Source organism: Balaenoptera borealis (assembly GCF_965194805.1).
Source record: "Balaenoptera borealis genome assembly, chromosome: X".
Lineage (NCBI taxonomy): Eukaryota > Metazoa > Chordata > Mammalia > Artiodactyla > Balaenopteridae > Balaenoptera > Balaenoptera borealis.
Window position 1 is genome coordinate 37,294,893 of NC_138881.1, and position 19,644 is coordinate 37,314,536.

A 19,644-nucleotide genomic window follows, 5' to 3' on the forward strand; every position below is an offset into this window, starting at 1 on the left:
ACTGTTGGTGGGAATGTAAATTGATACAGCCACTATGGAGAACAGTATGGAGGTTCCTTAAAAAACTAAAAATAGAACTACCATACGACCCAGCAATCCCACTACTGGGCATATACCCTGAGGAAACCATAATTCAAAAAGAGTCATGTACCAAAATGTTCACTGCAGCTCTATTTACAATAGGCAGGACATGGAAGCAACCTAAGTGTCCATCAACAGATGAATGGATAAAGGAGATGTGGCACATATATACAATGGAATATTACTCATCCATAAAAAGAAACGAAATTGAGTTATTTGTAGTGAGGTGGATGGACCTAGAGTCTGTCATACAGAGTGAAGTAAGTCAGAAAGAGAAAAACAAATACCGTATGCTAACCCATATATATGGAATCTAAGAAAAAAAAATGGTCATGAAGAACCTAGGGGCAAGATGGGAATAAAGACACAGACCTACTAGAGAATGGACTTGAGCATATGGGGAGGGGGAAGGGTAAGCTGTGACAAAGTGAGAGACTGGCATGGACATATATACACTACCAAACGTAAAATAGATAGCTAGTGGGAAGCAGCCACATAGCACAGGGAGATCAGCTCGGTGCTTTGTGACCACCTAGAGGGGTGGGATAGGGAGGGTGGGAGGGAGGGAGATGCAAGAGGGAAGAGATATGGGAACATATGTATATGTATAACTGATTCACTTTGTTATAAAGCAGAAACTAACACACCATTGTAAAGCAATTATACTCCAATAAAGATGTTAAAAAAAAAGAAAGTAATTGAGTTGAAGATATGACTTAATTTTCTTTCTCAAATCCTCAGATCTAAAATTTCTCTTCTGATGAAGTTCCAACGGATATGTTAGAATTTTTCTTCAGAGTTGTTTGTGGGGGGAGTTGTTCTTAGAATTTAATTTTATATTCACAGATCAAGTACCTACCCACTCCTAGCTATGCAAAGAAACACATATATTACAAAGTTTCATTCTGCACATCTCTGAGAATGGCAGCATATTCCGTAAGGAGGTGAGGGGTGGGTCCCAGATGGAAGATAATGCCATGGATGGAAAACATGACACTTCATAAGCAAAAGTGGTAGGACTCAGCATATGATGTGAGGTTAGCCTTTTGAATGAACTTATTTTAAAAGTACAACTGAGGACTTCCCTGGTGGCCCAGTGGTTAAGAATCCGCCTGCCAATGCAGGGGACACGGGTTCAAGCCCTGGTCCGAGAAGATTCCACATGTCGTGGAGCAACTAAGCCTGCGCTCCACAACTACTGAGCCTGCGAGCCACAACTACTGAGCCCGCGCACCTAGAGCCTTTGCTCCGTGGCAAGAGAAGCCACCGCAGTGAGAATCCCACGAACTGCAACAAAGCGTAGCCCCTGCTCGCCGTAACTAGAGGAAGCCTGTGCACAGCAATGAAGACCCAATGCAGCCAAAAATAAATAAATAAATAAATAAATTTTTTTTTAAAAAAGTGCAACTGAAAGAAGTAGCACAAGGGAATTGTGGAAAGGGGGTGTAGGTGATAGATGTGTTTTGTATCTTGATTGGGGTAACAGTAACATGACTCTTATGCATTTGTAAACACTCATAGAACTGTACACCAGAGAGTGAACTGTACTGTATATAAATTTCAAAATGTAATCAGCACCATCCCCCATAAAAGTAACATACGCTCATTGTCAAATATTTGGAAAACAGAAATACAATGTTATATACCATTCAAGATACTGGATGTTAATGTACCAGAGTACAAAAGGCTTATTGATATGGTTTCAGATTCCACATTGGAAATAACCTTTAAGAAACTACCATGCTACAAGGTTTGGTGTAGTGACAAAAAAGAATACCCACTATTAATGGAAAATGCTATTAAAATACTCCTATCTTTTCCAGCCTCAAAAAAAAAAAAAAAAAAAGACTACATGGGACCCTGAGAAGGTACCAGTAGCTCAGCCTCTGAAGGTCCTCAAATAGGCCTTATTATTCCAGACATATAAGTGCAAATCGACCAGACTACAAATTCATGGGTAACTTAGCTTTGGCATTTCCTGACTGGTAACCTATTTAAACATCCAAACTTAACACTGTATCAGCTTACTTCTCAGACCCCAAATTGCTCAAAAACATCAAATTATTGCAGAAGTTTCATTTTTTCCCTTTTAGGAAGCTTCTGAGTTCTAAAAATAAGCTATTCCCAAATATGACTACTAATTTAATATCATCTTAAAAAAAGCAAAATAGTAAATCAAGAGTTGTAGTTTTCCAGTGTTAACTCCAAGTCAGATAGAAAAACTCTCTAACTCTCCCTAAAAAGCAGAAAAGTCATAATAAAGATGTCAATAATATAAAATATGGAGGATTAAGGACATCAATTTATTTCTAATGCAATATTTTAAAATATTATTCTATTATAAAAATTGCTTATAAATTAATATAAAAACTGCTAAATTAAGTTGCTATTGCAGTTAGTTTTTGCTTTATTAATCTAATCACCGATTATTTTTTAGGACTTCTCAGAAAAATGATCTTAATTAAGTGGGGCATCACATTTACCATGGAAACAGCAGTCTGTAACAAATGCTAACAGCTGCTCAGAGGTATGACAGATGGTGGGTGAATGTTTAAAACTTAGTTGTCAAAGTTTGGCAGAGAGAAATAAATGTGTAATTTAACAATGTTTTGTAACATTGTTGACCTACAAAATAAACATTAATTCTGTAATAGGAAAATTTCTACAAAAACTTAATAAGACTGAGAATCACCACCAAATAACATTTGCAAAATACTTTTTATCTGGAAAAAAACTCTTGATTTTTCAGCCCATCAAAAACACCTCTATCATCTCACCATCCAACGTTATCACACAGAAGTTCCAAAACTGATTCAAAATATTAGTAAAAGACATAATTACACTTTAACACCAATTCCCAAGAAAGCCTAATTAATGAACGACAGGGTAACATTTCATTATTTTAGTTTTGATTTTTGTAATCTGCACTCATACTTGAAAAATCAATTCTGGGCAAAATTAGTTTTCCATGCTGTACTGGGCTGAATATTGTCCCCTCAAAATTCATGTCGATCCGGAATCTCAGAATGTGACCTTATTTGGAAATCAGGTCTTTGCAGATGTAATTAATTAAGATGAGGTCATACTGGATTAGAGTGGGTCCTAAATCCAATGACTGAAGACATATTGAATAGAATCACACACATACAGAGGAGAACGCCATGTGAAGATGGAGTCAGAGACTGGAGTAATGAAGCCAAAGAACACCAAGGATTGCAGGCAACTACCAGAGCTGGAAGAGGCAAGGAAGGATTCTTCCCTGGAGACTTGGAGGGAGCATGGCTCTGCTGACACCTGATTTAAGACTTCTAGCCTCCAGAACTGTAAGAGAATAATTTGTTATCTTAAGCCACCCCGTTTGTGGCAGCTTCAGTAAACACACTCCAAATTGTATTTTATTAAAATTGAGCTATATATTTCATATACAGACCATCACTGTACCACTGCTTTTAATTTTTGAAAGTAGACATATTGGAACAAGCTGGACCAAGCACACTTCTTCCTCAAGCCTCTTTATTTCTCCCCACAAAATGAGAAGCAGCATATGTGTGCCAGGTAGAACTGGTTGAATAGAAAATATTTAGACATTCTAGAACTATTTCTAACTACAGATTATACTAGATGTGTTTTACTAGAATTCAAATCAGAAAGCATTTCCTCCCTCAGTGGAACCACAGTATTTCTCCTTTTGTTTTAATGTAAATTCTTTCAATGTGACAGACGTTTTGTTTCCTCCAAACCAATTCTAATAACGTTTCTTTGAATTCTGAGCTTGTTACTATTTTAAAGGCATGACTAGAAAAAATAAAGTACTACATAATCTTTTATCTTCCCCAGGAACTTAATCTTGTTTCTTTTTGTCAGCTGAAAAATGATGGCTGCAAACTTAACGATTTTTAGTGTTATTGAATTAATAGGAATTATTTAAATATAATAAAGATATTTCATGAAATGGCTCAGTGGGATTAAGTAGCAATCAAGCCACGGTCCACAAAACTAGGCCACTAGGTGTCACTACTTGGAATTCTTGAAAAGGAACCAACAATGATTCTGTAAAACAATACAATCCAAATCCAAGCATGGGATATGGAACACTAGAAGAAAGAAGAATGAATGGTCAAAGTTTGAAAAGCTTCTTCTCAAGTGTTGGTCATGATCCTTTTTTTTTATGCATACCATAAGTACTGAAGTATTGAAACATTTTTTTTTAAAGATTGATTGATTGATTGATTGCTATGTTGGGTCTTCGTTTCTGTGCTAGGGCTTTCTCTAGTTGCGGCAAGCGGGGGCCACTCCTCATCGCGGTGCGCGGGCCTCTCACTATCGCGGCCTCTCTTGTTGCGGAGCACAGGCTCCAGACGCGCAGGCTCAGTAGTTGTGGCTCACGGGCCTAGTTGCTCCGCGGCATGTGGGATCTTCCCAGACCAGGGCTCGAACCCGTGTCCCCTGCATTAGCAGGCAGATTCCCAACCACTGCGCCACCAGGGAAGCCCGAAACATTTTTTTAATAGTTAGGTTTCTCTACATGGCAGCCATTTGAACACTTCACTGATCACATTATTGAAATGTAGCCTGTTAACTCTGAAACAAGAGCTTACGGAGACATATTTAAGGGCTGTAGATCATGAGGGCATTATCTCATTCATGACGATTAAGCTTTCATTGAAGGATGGCTCAGTTTGGATCTTCAGAACCAAACGCATCCCAACACTGCCCAGGGTCGGCCTTATAGTCAGTCATTTCAGGAGAGTTCTGGGCTTCACATGTAGTGCTTGTCTGCAAAATTCTGTAAACACGGTGTCTTTTTATTGGGCACAACTCATTTTCAGCCCACCAACTCCTTTTCAAATCGAGATGCATTGGCAGGGCACATACTGATACTACAGACACTTCTTTAAGTGTAATTAATAAAAATTACAAAGGAATATAAATATAATTAATAAAAATCCAAAGGAACTTTTAAACATGTTCTTCCTCACTAAAATCTATGAATCTCTTCTGAAGTTGTAACAATGTCTACCCAAGAATGCAGCAGTTATTCAAAGTAATTATTTTCAGTGAGGTCTGGCAGCCTGGCTCAGTTCTGAAGTCCAGTCTGTGTCTGAATATCTGCCCCTCCTTGTAGAAACTAGCAATGTTCTTGCATTTCCCCTGCAGTCTCAAGCTTGGTATGCTCAGATACCTTGTTACATTAAGTAAGAAAAACACAACTTTGAAAACTAATTTGGGCTACTCTTAGCCTTTAAATGACAAAAAGTCCTTGATCTAAAGGCCAGTAAATCTTAGCAATGACAACCACTGACTGCACTGAAATAAACCAAATCTCCATGCTCTGCTGCAGCTTCTTTCATATATCCCACTTACTAGTTCTAGTAAAGGCTGTGACTTCTGCAGAAAATTCACAATTGTCAAAACTTTCTGCATCTGGGACTTCCCTGGCAGTCCAGTGGTTAAGACTACGCACTTCCACTGCAGAGGGCGCAGGTTCGAACCCTGGTTGGGGAACTCCCGCATGCCGTGCTGTGGTGCGGCCAAAAAAACAAACAAAAACAAAAAACAAAAAAAACCTTTCTGCATCATATGAAACAATGATAAAGAAGAGTAGATATTTAAATAGCCAATGAAAAGAGGTCAAACTCTAATTCAAATAACACATTAACAATAATAATGATGACAACGAAGGAGGAGAAAATGGAAGGCTAGGAGCTATCCACAAAACAGAACGAATTTCAAGGGCTTTTTGGTGTCCAAGGAAAGTAACAAGTTACCTGAAATAAACTTAATCTGAAACGTCCTCAAATTACTTAGGATAAATTACACTAAAGAGAAAACCCATTTCCTTATCTTCCTGAGCACATTTTTTATCTTTACTGAAGTATAATTGACAAATACAATTGTAATATATTTAAAGTATACAACATGATGATTTGATAAATGTATACATTGTGAAAGGATTCTCACAATCAAGTTAATTAGCACATCCATAACTTCACATATTTATCTTTTTTTGATGAGAATACTTAAGTTCTATTCTCTTAGCAAATTTCAATTATAAAATGCGATGTTAACTATAGTCACCACGCTATACATTAGATCCTCTGACCTTATTTATCTTATAACTGAAAGTCTGTACCCTTTTACCAACTTCTCCCCAATTTCCCCCACCTCCCAGCCTGGGCAACCATCATTCCACTTTGTTTCTATGAGTTTGACTTTTTTTTAAGATTACGCACATAACTGATACCATGCAGTATTTGTCTTTCTCTATCTGGCTTATTTCACTTAGTACATTTTAAAACTATTTCCCAGTTCTCTTGCATCTAGGTAAGCATGTAACTAGTACTTGTCAATGGAATATGGACAACTGTAATACAGGCCACTTCCAACCTTGACCCTGCAAAATTCTCCATTTTTTCTCATCTGCTGGCTGGGTGCAAAGGATGCAGTGGAAGATTCCAAAACCTTGAGAGGCGGCAGAATCACAAAGTGGAAGAAGCCTGGATCCCTGAATGCCTCTGTGGAAGAGACTCTTCCTGCTCCTCCCCTCCTCATCTACCTGCATTGGACTGTGATGTGAGAAAGAAATAAACTTCTATTCCGGTAAGCCACTCAAATTTTAGGATTGCATGCTGTAGCAGTTAGTCCTGAATTAATACATACACTATTTAAAAAGCCTAACTAATTAAAAAATAATAATTAATTTGATTTGACCAAATCTATGGATAGAAGCAACTGTTAGATACCTATGACTGCACTTAGTGTGAAGTTGAAACATACTGTGACACTCTTAGCTTAGCTTTTCCCAAACTGGTCCTTACCAATTCGACAGGATTGTGAATAAAAGTTCTCTGCCCAAATTAGTTTGAGAAATGCTATTAGAGTTAATCAGGTTTCTTTGCTATAGGACATCTTAGAGCTGCTATATACTAACACCCATTGTGAATTCGTATAAAAGGAATAAAGAATGCAGCATTTTCCAAACTTATATAGTCAATAAATAATTTAACCAATAAATTTAAGATCTACTCCCTGCTCTCGAATGGCAAGACCCACCACTACCTCCCAGAGCAATGCTCTGTAGAATACATTCTGGGAAATTTTGCTTTAGTTTAATCCGTGTCATATGGTTGATTAATCAGAGTGAGCACCAAAAAGTTCTAGACATCCCAAAGCAAAATAATTCTCTTATTAAGGGAAGATTTTTCTTGTAAAAAGACTTATATGTACTAGTAGACTAATATGTACGCTAAGAAAGTTTTCACTGCTGAAGTTAAGCAAGTTCTATAAGAAAGGTATTTTACTTAAAATGTGACTGAAATGAAGGCAGATGTGAACTGTCAGCTCCTGACTTTTCCTTGTATCTGTCAGTGGAGCCTGTCATATTTAATGATGGAATATATTCTTATGTTTTAAGGAGAAGACACTGAGTTTATGAAAACCAGCAACGTTAAGTATGAAATGTGTATGTGAATACAGTCCATTGCACAATATCTTACTTTTCTTTCTCCTATATTCATGTTTGAGGTGCAATGTTTGAAAACAATGTTTAAAAGCAATAAAAGGTAATCACAGCTAAGATCAATGGATTCTTCTAATACAAACACATATATAAAATATATAACTTTTTCCACTGTGACTTGTTAGGCTATACTGCATCTGTACCATATATAAGATACTATATTTCAGTTATGAATCTATGATGGATGACTTCCCACATTTCTCACAGACTCAAGGCAACTGAAAAAGGACTGTTATGATGGACATTTGGATATTCATGTAAAGTAAAACGGTATGGTAAATATTCAATTTACCCAAAAAAATTAATAAAAAGAAAGACTTACATCTAGTAGTGTGTGAAGATGCTGATCCTGGAAAACACTGTGTAGGAAATCTAAGTCCTTTTCACTGCAGTCTGTAAGTGCATGAATTTCTTCCAGGCTGTCCAGCACCTGTGAGACTGCTCCTAAGGGGAACAAACAGAAACAGCCAGTAGAGAAAGTCAATGTCAAACTAACCTTCATAAGCTAAATGTTACACCTCAGAACTGTGGGCTAACAGACAGAATTTCAAAGGTTCAGGTCTTTACTGAAAAATAGACTTAAATGCGTTTCCTATCACTTAAGGATAGAGTATTTGCAGTGAGTTTATGTTCTTAACAATGTATTTGTGTGTTCCTCATTTTTCAAAGTAAATTGAATCTTGTCTTACTTGAATTAAGGAAATTCATCAACTGTAACTGAGCTACTAGAAGATCTGGGTGCAGAACGTTATATCAATACATCAGAAACAGAGTGTGGGTTCCAATGACCCCATGATGTTTTGAAATATTACAGAAGTAACATAGGTGGCCATTTCACACAGGTGCATTCCATCAAGAACGGAAGGCAAAGTTGGCTGTAGATCTGAGGGACAAACCTTCAACTGGGAGCTCCTGCTGTGTAAAATAGGCTTCTTAGGATTTTTAAGGCTCAAACTTAAGTTAACAAAAATCCCACTCCACTCTTTCTCCTTCCTTTACATACAAAGTCAAGGGAACCAAGTTGTTCTTAGTCTATTGGGCCCCTTTTTATTCAGAGGACAAAGACAAAGGGTAGGTATACTGACTGACACTTTCAAATACCATATTAGATACTAGGGGAAATCATTTTTGCAGGGCAGTGTGGTCACTTTCTTTAAATTTCCTCTAATAACCAGGAATCCAGAGAGGTAGCAGCAGGGAGAAATACACACTGAGTAGTAACAAAGTCACTTAGCCTTAAAGAAATGATTAGCCAATTTTACTTTGCAGACAACATGCACATACACACTTCAGAGAAAGAAAAGCACCCTGAGAGGCTACGCTTCAGAACGTTTAGTGTACACAGTGTCAGGGACATTCTAACAATAAGTGCCTCGCTGCACATGTAACTCTTAGATTCATAGTTTTCAACCAGAAGCAATTTTGCCCCTCAGGGGGACATTTGGCAATGTCTGGAGACACTTTTGGTTGTCACAACTGTGGTGGTGGTCGGAGTGAGGAGATAGGTTGTGCTACTGTCATCTAGTGGGTAGAGGCCTGGGATGCTATTAAACATCCTCCAATGCCCAAGATGGCTCCCCAACAAGAATGAATTATGTAGCCCAAAACGTCAATAGTGCTGAAGTAGAGAAACTGCTTTACATAAAGATAAAAATTTTGAATCTTTCTGTTCTGGAACTCTATGCTGTTTCTAGTTACTTTTGGTCTTGGACCTCATCCATTCACATGCACTTATTGGTGAGAATGTAAATTAGTACCACTTTTCCAGAAAGCAATCTGGTAATTTATATCAAAGAGCCTTAAAAATGCTCATGCACTTTGATTCAGTAATTCCATTTACAAAAACCTACATTAAGGAAAAAATAGGAAATGTAGAAAAAGCTTTATGTGTAAGGATATCTATCATATAAAATGGATAAATATCTAATAATTAGGGAATGATTACATAAATTATAGAACATCCATATAATGGAATATATAGCCACATGAAAATTGTTTTTGAAGAATTTTAAAGACAGAGAAATCTGCATGATAGAAAATTCAAGAAGGCAGAATGCAAAACCTCATAAACTATATATCCCCAATTATAAGTGAAAAAAATATATTTACAAATTCAGAAAAAAACCCCAACAGAATGAAAAATACCGAAAAGGTAATAGTAGTTATGTTTATTTTCCTATTTATAGTTCATTCTGTTTTTGTCCATATGTTCCAAGGTTTCTACAATGGACAAAAAAAAAGCTGCTATATAAGCAACTGCTTTTTGCAGTATTTAATTACGTTAAAAATCTGGGGCTTAAGACACACATCAAGTGATTATCCACATGGGAATTACTGTAGCTAACTTTTTAAAAATTTGACTTTTTATTTTGAGATAATTGTAGATTAACATGCAGTTGTAAGAAATAGTACAGAAAGAGCTCATGTAACCTTCACCCAGGTTCCCCCAATGGTAACATCTTGTAAAACTGTCATATATCATAACCAGGATATTGACATTGATATAGTCAAGCTACAGAATATTTCCATCACCACAAGGATCCTTCATGTTGCCTTTTTATAACTGCAATAATTTCCCTCCTGCCCTTCCCCCTCCTAACCCCTGGCAACTACTAACCTGTTCTCCATTTCTATAAATTTGTCATTTCAAGGATGCTATATAAATGAAACAATACAATATGTAACCTTTGGGGACTGGCTTTTTTGACTCAGCATAATTCTCTGGAGATTCATCCAGGTTGTTGCATATATCAATAGTTTAATCCTTTTTATTCTTGGGTAGTATTCCATGGCAGGGAGGTACCACAATTTCTTCCCCCCCCCCCCCCATCGTCACCCAACCTTTGGAAAAGGGTATTTTATTTAATTTATTTTTTTAAGATCTTTATTGGAGTATAATTGCTTTACAATGGTGTGTTAGTTTCTGCTGTATAACAAAGTGAATCAGCTATACGTATACATATATCCCCATAACCCCTCCCTCTTGCGTCTCCCTCCCACCCTCCCTATCCCACCCCTCTAGGTGATCACAAAGCACCGAGCTGATCTCCTTGTGCTATGCGGCTGCTTCCCACTAGCTATCTGTTTTACATTTGATAGTGTATATATGTCCATGCCACTCTCTCACTTCATCCCAGCTTACCCTTCCCCCTCCCCGTGTCCTCAAGTCCATTCTCTATGTTTGCGTCTTTATTCCTGTCCTGCCCCTAGGTTCTTCAGAACCTTTTTTTTTTCTGATTCCATATATATGTGTTAGCATACGGTATTTGTTTTTCTCTTTCTGACTTACTTCACTCTAGATGACAGTCTCTAGGTCCATCCACCTCACTACAAGTAACTCAATTTCGTTTCTTTTTTATGGCTGAGTAATATCCCATTGTATATATGTGCCACATCTTCTTTATCCATTCATCTGTCGATGGACACTTAGGTTGCTTCCATGTCCTGGCTATTGTAAATAGAGCTGCAATGAACATTGTGGGGATGTACCACAATTTGATCATTCATCTGTTGATGGGGCTGTGGATACTTTTAAATTTTGAATAATTACACATACCAGGCTATTGGTATTCTTTCATTGAAAATATTAAGTGGATACTAAGTGGAATAAAAAAGGTACAAGGCAGAAACCAGTCCTCATTTCCCCTGCTATTCCTGAAAATGTATTAACCTAATCCACTTCCTTCTACCTGCTCTTCTCAGGACTTTTACTTTGTTCTGAGTAGGAAAAAAAAAATCTGGAAATTAGTTAAAAGTCAGCTCTCTTGTCCCTTATTAAAAGCCTTGGAAAGCAAGATATGATGTAAAGATATTAGTCCCAAATATCCCACTGAGCCCCTGACCCCAGCACATCATCAACAGGAGAATTAAATGATGCCAGGTTTATAAAGTTACTAAAGCTAGTTCTAAGCTTCTGGATTAACTGCAACAACAAAAATATTAATGAAATGTGGGGTTTTTTTGTATATTAAAAAAATTCAACAGATAGCACAGAAAGCTAATGATCATTTTCACTTAGTTACCTTAGTGGAATCTTATCTAGTTTTTATTGTCTCTATCCAGCACTGCTTATGCTGATATATAATCGAGGTAGTAGTTTATTAATACTATAAGATTAAAATAAAACAACCTTGTATCTAGCGAATACTAAGATGGAAAGTCTAACCACTGGGAAGCAATTTTGGCTGTACCCGATCAGGGACGTATCATTTGTTGGTCTGTGAATTCCCAAAGCTCTGCAATTCCTGTCCTACCAGCACTACCCTACCTTTGCATTTGCTCACTCTTCGTTTCTGTGCTGTGAGGTCCTTAAGGCAGGTGGATATTTGATCCATTTTATTACATCCACAAAGTATGCCTTGAATTAATTAAGTACCAAAGAAACAATAATAGCAGCTCCCAATTAGTAAGTGTTTGTTATGGGTCAGGCATATCCCCAGGACAACACAGTAAAGTAAATATAGTACCTGACCTTTCCAGATGATAGGGAACTGAGGTTCAGAGAGGTCAAGGAAGGTCACAGCTGAAGTGGTACAGCCAGGACTCAACCCCAGTGTGTCTGGATCCAAAGTGTATGCTCTTCTTGACTTACTACAGTAACTGGCCGTACTAGGAAACATAGGGGGAACCTTCAACAAGAAGTGACGTGTGGTTTATGCATGGTTATGGAGGTTAGAAAAGAACTTGAACCCTACTGGGCCAGACAATAACCAAAACCTTTACCAAATGTTCCTGCTTTTTGCCAGGTGTGAGGCAGGGGCTTCAGGGAAAACAGGTATGATCCCTGGTCTCAAGGAAAGGGCTCTCAGGCTGGTGTGTGAAGTAGGCATACTATACCCTGAAGCAAACAATAGAGGAGAGATAAAAAATAAAGTGGTACAGAAATAGGGCTGCCCAGGGAGGAGCTGGGACAGTCTCAGAGAAGAGGTGGATTAGCAGGAATTCAACACCTCCACCTAGGTTTCCAATCTGCTCTGGCAGACCCAGTGGATGCTTTGCTGGAAAGCACAAAGGCATCTATTGCCTGTGTCTCTAGTAGGCAAGACCCACCAGGTCAACAGGTCTATTTAATTTCCTTGGATCTGTCACCTTTTCTGAACTGATTTATAGTCTTATCTTGTACCCAAATGTGATTAACTTTGTAGGTTTTCAATCATGAAGGGAAGCATTTCCACAGGTGTACTCAAGTTGCCTATTTCAAGCTCTGAAAAGTGCCCCTAATTTAAAGTTTCTGGAATTAGCTAGGAAAATTACAGTTTTTATTCAATTTCTCCTTTGTCTTCTCATATTGAATAAACATATATATTTGGTCTAACCTCAAAATCTTTCTTTACCCTTGATCGTTTTAACACTTCCTACTGACACCTCTTCTAGGTTTCGTTATTTCCTTGAGTATGACCAGCAGAACCATATCTCACAGATGCGTACGATTGATATCCGCAGTTCAACACACCAAGCCCATGTAAAAATCTCATAATTTTTCAATTCATTATAAAATATAAATGTACACAAAGACATTTCTGGGGCTTTTCCATTGCTATTGTTTTAAACACAGAGGCAGTAGTAATAATTAATACAACACAACACAACACAACACACACAAGCTCTTAAGCTGTTACTAGTATTTATTTTGCTGATCAATACTGTCATATCTGAAAGAGCTATTGACTTTCCTCAAAAACTGAAAAGGATGTTTTTCTCTATAAAACCACTGAATAAACTTGTAACTGTCTTAAAAAAAAAACACAATAGTACACAAGTTCACCTCAGAGGGCAATTTATCTAATGGCAGGACTGTAGGTATTCTATTCACTTTTGTATTCCAGGCTGCATTTTGCAGCATGCTTTGTACAAAAAGACACAATAAAATAGGTTCGATTAAAATGATTGTTTTCTGAGCAAATTCTAAAGAATTGCAAATAAAATATTATAATGAGAAATATGTAACCACTGAAAACAGTTTATTTTATAGCAGTTTCCTCCAAGTCACAATGAAAATTATTTTAATACTTATATTTGTGTAACAGTTTATAATTTCCAAAGTGCTTTTCACACTTATTATCTTATGTGATTCCACAATAACCCTGTCCTGTAGACAAGTGTATTTATATTTGAAAAATCAGACGCTCATTGGGGTTAAATGACTGTGGAGCCACAGCAGTGAGTACGAGAGTGAGTCTTAGAACCCAGGTCTCTAACACCTAGTCCTTCCACTACAGACTGGTCCCTCCTGAAACCATGTTTTACCCTAAGCAACACACCTGAATAATGTGCATTTGGTAATGAGATGATATCCAATTTCTATTTTCTTTTTGATCTGAATTTTGTTTACCATATAAGGTTTATTTTCTTAGGCTTTGGTCCAAACTTTCACAATGATAAATTTATTAGAAAGTAATCAAGCCCTGTCTTCAGAATAGTATTTTGCTTTAACTTTTGCATAATTCATTTGGTAATCAAGTTTGTATCTAAAAATTAGGTTGATAATCATACATTTTAACTTTGAACATTTCTACTTTTTCCAAGAATCTCACTGATACTTTCTAAAAAGTTTTCTACTACTGTTATGAAGTAATAATCAAAAGAAGCATAAATACGTCACCTGTTTTAAAAATGTTTTCTGAGTCTATTTCTTTAAAGAGAAATATGCTTTAAAGGTCAATAAAACTTTGAGTCTAGAACAGTTTCATTACAAGAGTGGAAAAGTCTCATAAAAAAGTTGACTGAGTAAAAATAACCTGAAAGGAGGACAGAAAAATAAATAGTAGAATGTTTAAAACGTTCTCAGTGTCAAAGTAGGTTGAGTCTGTCTTAAAACTATTTCCCCCTAGCTTTACTATGAAAAGTTTCAAACATATGGAAAGTTGAGAGAACTGTACTCACCACCTAGATTCTACAATTAACAGTTTGTGATATTTGCTTTATCACATATCTATCCACACATCAATTCATCTTATTTTTCATTCATCTCAAAATAAGTGGCAGATGGTCAACATCAGTACACTTCACCTCTAAGTACATCAGCATAGATTTTAATACTTCTCTCCCTCTCTCTCTCACATAAAATTTACATAGAGTGAAATACACAAATCTTAAGTGTACCATTCAATGAGTTTTGATAAATGTATACACTGCATACGTCTGATAAACCGCATATACACCCATGTATGCAGTTATTTCAGCAACAAAGATTTGTATGTGTATATTTAAAAAGTTATATGTATAGCTATAAAACCTAATATTACTGAGCAAATTCAGGATCTCAATCTAGTCTAGTTTCTCCTGAAGAGTTATCAATAACCTCTCTTTCCTATTACATTAGCAGTCCTATTTATATAACACTGAATCAGTACACATACATTCATATCACCCACTCAATCAAAGCCCTTCCTTGCAAGCACAGTAGCATTAAAAAAAATATGCTTACTAAGGTAGAATTAAGTTAAAATTCATCAATTTAGGTGTACATTTTCATCACTCCACAAAAGTTCCTTCTTGTCCCTTTGCAGTCAATCTCTTCCCCCTACCCCTACCCCTGGACAACAGGTTTTATTCCCACTGTACAAAGCAAATCCTGGTTATCGGTCAAGTTATAAGCAATAGTGAATCCTGTAATGAAAATTGTATTTTGGACTTAAGCATCTGTGCTATATCCAATTCAAGTTATGAAAACTTACACATGGTGATAAATGCTTTAGATTCTTTATGTATAGATTATAGTGCAGATGCCTTAAAATTTATTAGTTAAAAGAAGTAAAAACTCTGCAAATGTATTCTATCAGAGTACAGATACCATAATTCTAATGCCATTTTACTCGTTAAAACAATCTATATTTCCAAATAGCAACATCGTTGGGCACAAATTTGTCAAAGTACTTTAAATAACATTCTGCTGGTTGTTAAGTGCCCATTCATATAAGGCCTTACAACTAAGGAAAAGCACTACTTGATACCTCCAAGATGCTTTCATTCCCAAATGACACAATAGGTCTGCTGATTGAAAAACAAAAAAAGGAGAGGGATACTAAATCTGGAGAAACAAAAACAGTTACAAATGGGAAGTGTCTTACATTCCAATGGTCATTAACTGGTACATAGTGGGCAGCCTCTGAGATGGCCCCCAAGATCCCTGACTCCTGATATTCACGCCCTTGTATAATCAATTCTTTCCCTGGAGTGTAGGCTGGACTTATTAACTCACTTGTAACAAGCACAAGACGGCAGAAGTGATAGGATGTCACTTCTGAGATCAGGTTATAAGGACTATGGCTTCTGTCTTGGGTGCTCTCTCTTACTTTTGCCCTCTCTCTTTGATCATCTGTGACAGGGTAAGCAAGCTTCTAGGCTGTGAGCAGCCTTATGGAGAGGCCCAACAGTCCGTGAGGAACTGAAGCCTGTCAACCCCCATGTGAGTGAGCATGGAAGAGGATTCCCCCTACAGTTGGGCCTTCAAATGAGATCACAGCTCTGGATGACATCTTGACTGCAGTGTCATGAGAGATCTTGAGCCAGAGGTACTCAGCTAAGCCATGCTCAGATTCCTGACCAATAGAAACTGTTAGATGATAAATGCTGTTTTGAGCTTATTCATTAGAGAGCAACAGATAACTAACATACTGTGAGATTTTTATATTAAATTGGCTGCAATTTGAGGTACAAGTAATTAATGCAAGAAAGTATGGCAATGAATTTAATTAGTAGCACCCAGATTTTCTATTTATCTTTGTCTCTTATATACTTTCCCCCCAGTAAGCACAATGTTGAGGTAAAGATTTATTCTGTTATTTTAATTGAAATTATTATTGAGATAATTGGAGATTTATATGCAGTTGTAAGAAATAATACAGAGATCCCTTGCATACTTTGCTCGGTTTCCTCACTGGTAACTTTTTACAAAACATAGTGTAATATCACAACCAGAATACTGACATTGATACAATCCACCCATCTCATTTAGATTGCCTTAGTTTTACTAATACTCATTTGTGTGTATGTAATTTCTTACATACTTTTTACTTTACTATTCTCACATACTCAAATTATATCCCTTTGTAATGAAAATCTAGCCATTACATTATTCTTTATAGATGTTCTTTCTGATGGTAGAAGTTGTTAAGAGACATGAATCCAGGAGTTTATTTCACAGCTCCATGTCAATAAGCTAAAAATAGAGTCAGTAACAGAGTAAAAAAAAACTGCTTATAGATTATATAACTGTTAAAGGAACGTTCACTTACCCTGAAAGTTTTCTTGAAAGCAAACTATAAAATAAATTGTTAGCCTTTCCCTGGAATTAATGTATTTGTGCTTGAAATTCAGATGTGAAATAATATTAAGTGCACTTAAAATTTTAACACTGCCTCTTTTTCCTCTTGTGAAAGAAGTAAGAAGTTAGTATTATTTGTGTAACAATGCTTCAGGAAATCAATATATCCAAGTTTTTATTGTATGGTCAAGCAGTGTTAAAATTCATAAATAAACATCTAAGCAGAAACAGCCAAGGAAAAAGTCAAGCTGATTATGAACCATGCAAAGCCAAACACTTTTGCATAAAAGATAAACCTTAGAGGAAAGCAAAGGGATACCTACTTTCTGCTGCTAGAAGTCCTAGGAGGAAGGCAGCATATGGACAAACAACAAACAGTATGATTTTAGAGCAAGCGGGTTATCAAGCCACAGTTGGGCCCAGTAGATGAGCCACAAGAAGCATGGTCTCTTAGCTGAGCCCAAAGTGAGCCCTTGTGTTCCATGAGAACATCCCCTGTGTTCTGATTCTGACTTCTTTGATTTGAAAGACAAGAACAGAATATTTCCACTTTGTTAAGTAACAAAGCAACAATACACTGTTTATCTTAAGATTAAACCTAACAAATTCTAGAGAATGTATAATGGACTAATTTCAATAATCAAAATAGGAAAAAAATCTCTTATATAAACATTATTTTACAATGTAAACAGCATAACTAAATATGTTAAACTCTTCTTTAGATGACAAACTGATTCATTTTAAATTATTTTTTCCACTGTTAATGAAAGGCTCTGTTAAATTATTTTTTAAAAATTAAAATTATGATTTTGAATAGAATTTGCGGGGAGGAAAATAGGATTGCCAGTTTTTAATTTTGTCAAACAAGGTCATTAAGAAAAAAGATTTAACAAACTACCATTTACTATCATTTCACAGAAAGAATAGAAAAGGCATTATCTAAAGATGAAAAACAGTCCATCTCAAGAAAGGACAGTTGGTGACCTTATACTGTTCTCTCTCTAACTCCTCCTTCCCCACTCCCTCACCCCTGCCCTACAAGCACATGCTTTATGATCACTTTTTTCTTTTTGACATGGGCTTTCTGGAAGAACATTCAGGTAAAGATGAAAAGTGCTTTATGTTTTGTACTGTAAAACAAACCCATGCAAATTTGAACAGAAAGGCAGTGGAAAGGATAACATTGGGAACTTAAAATAAATGATGGAGAATTAAAGGGCTAGGATTAAACAGAGAAGAATTTAGGCTTAAAATTAATGAAAATATTAAAAATAAAAATGCACTGAAAAATGAAAATATAGATGTGTTAACTTATGTAAGTATAAAGCCCTTATATGAGTCTAGATAAAACATCATAGTCTTTCTGCAACTAACCATACAACCATTGCTGTTAGTTGCAGTAAAGGAAATTTGCAAAGACAGATATTTGATAAATAATGCTGACAATAATAGATAATGCCTCCCTTTAAATGGCCTAGTATTAAAAGTTAATTTTAGGAACATATGATAATTCCTGATAGCCATGTGAAATTTAGGAAAACATTAAAATTTTCTTCAAAAATTTCCTTTGTCTTTGACATCTGACTATATAAAAATTTCCCCTTCATTTAGGGTAGGTAATCAGACACTTACACTGCATAACAATTTTATCTTTTATTGATAGCAGCTGGACAGTGCCCTCAAAAATATTTTAGAGACATTTAGCACATCGAATGAAGATACAGACTGCTTGCAGGATCGTTAAGATCCAGAAACTTAAAAAAAAAAAAAAAAAGGCATAGGGTGAGACTACAGGAAAGGGAAGCAATATATGCAAAATTGTGAACAACTAATTTGAGGGTTTGCAGGCTACCCACAAGACAGTGTGAGAAATTTCTTTTTTTAAAAAGCAAGTACTGTAATCAGAAACTATTTCAACCATATCGTTTAGAGACTGTACTAAAAAAAAACAGAAAAAAATTGGGCAATAAAAATGTATTTAACAGAAAATAAGCATAACTATAGACAATTCCTTTTCCTAAAAGAAAAATCCAGCTCTTCACAGAAAGGAATACTTAAGAGCTCATTAAAGTCTTGCTAAGCAGAGGTAAATATTAAGGGGCAACATTAAAGATTAGGTCTCTGAAGCTGTTGCAAGGCCCATCCTGCTCTCTTCCCATTTCTAAAGATGAAAATGGTATTAGAGATATTGACCCAAAATCTCTAAATATATTCCAAGTATGTGACTATATCATGTAGCCACAGTACAACATAAAACTGTTACTAGATTCACTCCCCCTAGAAAGGGTTAACTGTAATCTGAGTGTGAGGAAGGAAGAAGGAGGTTTGAGCTAACAATAACAGAAAGCTACAAAATGGAGGGAACAAAATGGACCAGAAGAAAAAAAGACAGATGTGAAACAATAGGGAGCGGTGGGGAATATACCTATAACACAACTACGGCCTTGCCTTTCCTGTGGGAAGGACTCTGGATAATGACCAAGTCAGCACAAGAGGAAAAGAGCAAGTCCTCCTCAGAGTCTCTTCTCTAAGATTCCCATTTATGAATGCTTTTGGAAATCACCTTCACTCAAAAGAGGAAGATTCACATCCCAATTGGTAAAGGTCAAAATAAGGAACTATATAGCTGCTGGAATGGGAAATTTGATCCTGTTATTTTGCACAAGGTATAAGCACATACCAATTGGTAAGAAACTCTCTGTGTGTGTATGCGTATGTGAGCAGGTATGTGCACATACGTGTATAACAGAGGAAGGAAGAAGCATAAATACTGACAAAT

The 19,644-nt window shown here is 36.4% G+C and overlaps 1 protein-coding gene across 10 annotated transcripts in view; it reads right to left on the reverse strand.

The window, feature by feature from the left end:
• The window catches only part of CASK (calcium/calmodulin dependent serine protein kinase), a 394,779-nt gene that overhangs the window by 84,366 nt on the left and 290,769 nt on the right, over window positions 1-19,644 (reverse strand). For all 10 annotated transcript variants that reach the window (XM_082378094.1, XM_082378100.1, XM_082378096.1 and 7 more), the window contains exon 11: window positions 7,923-8,044. In XM_082378094.1, coding sequence (XP_082234220.1) covers window positions 7,923-8,044 — 122 coding nt within the window. The remainder of the gene's footprint in view (window positions 1-7,922; window positions 8,045-19,644) is intronic.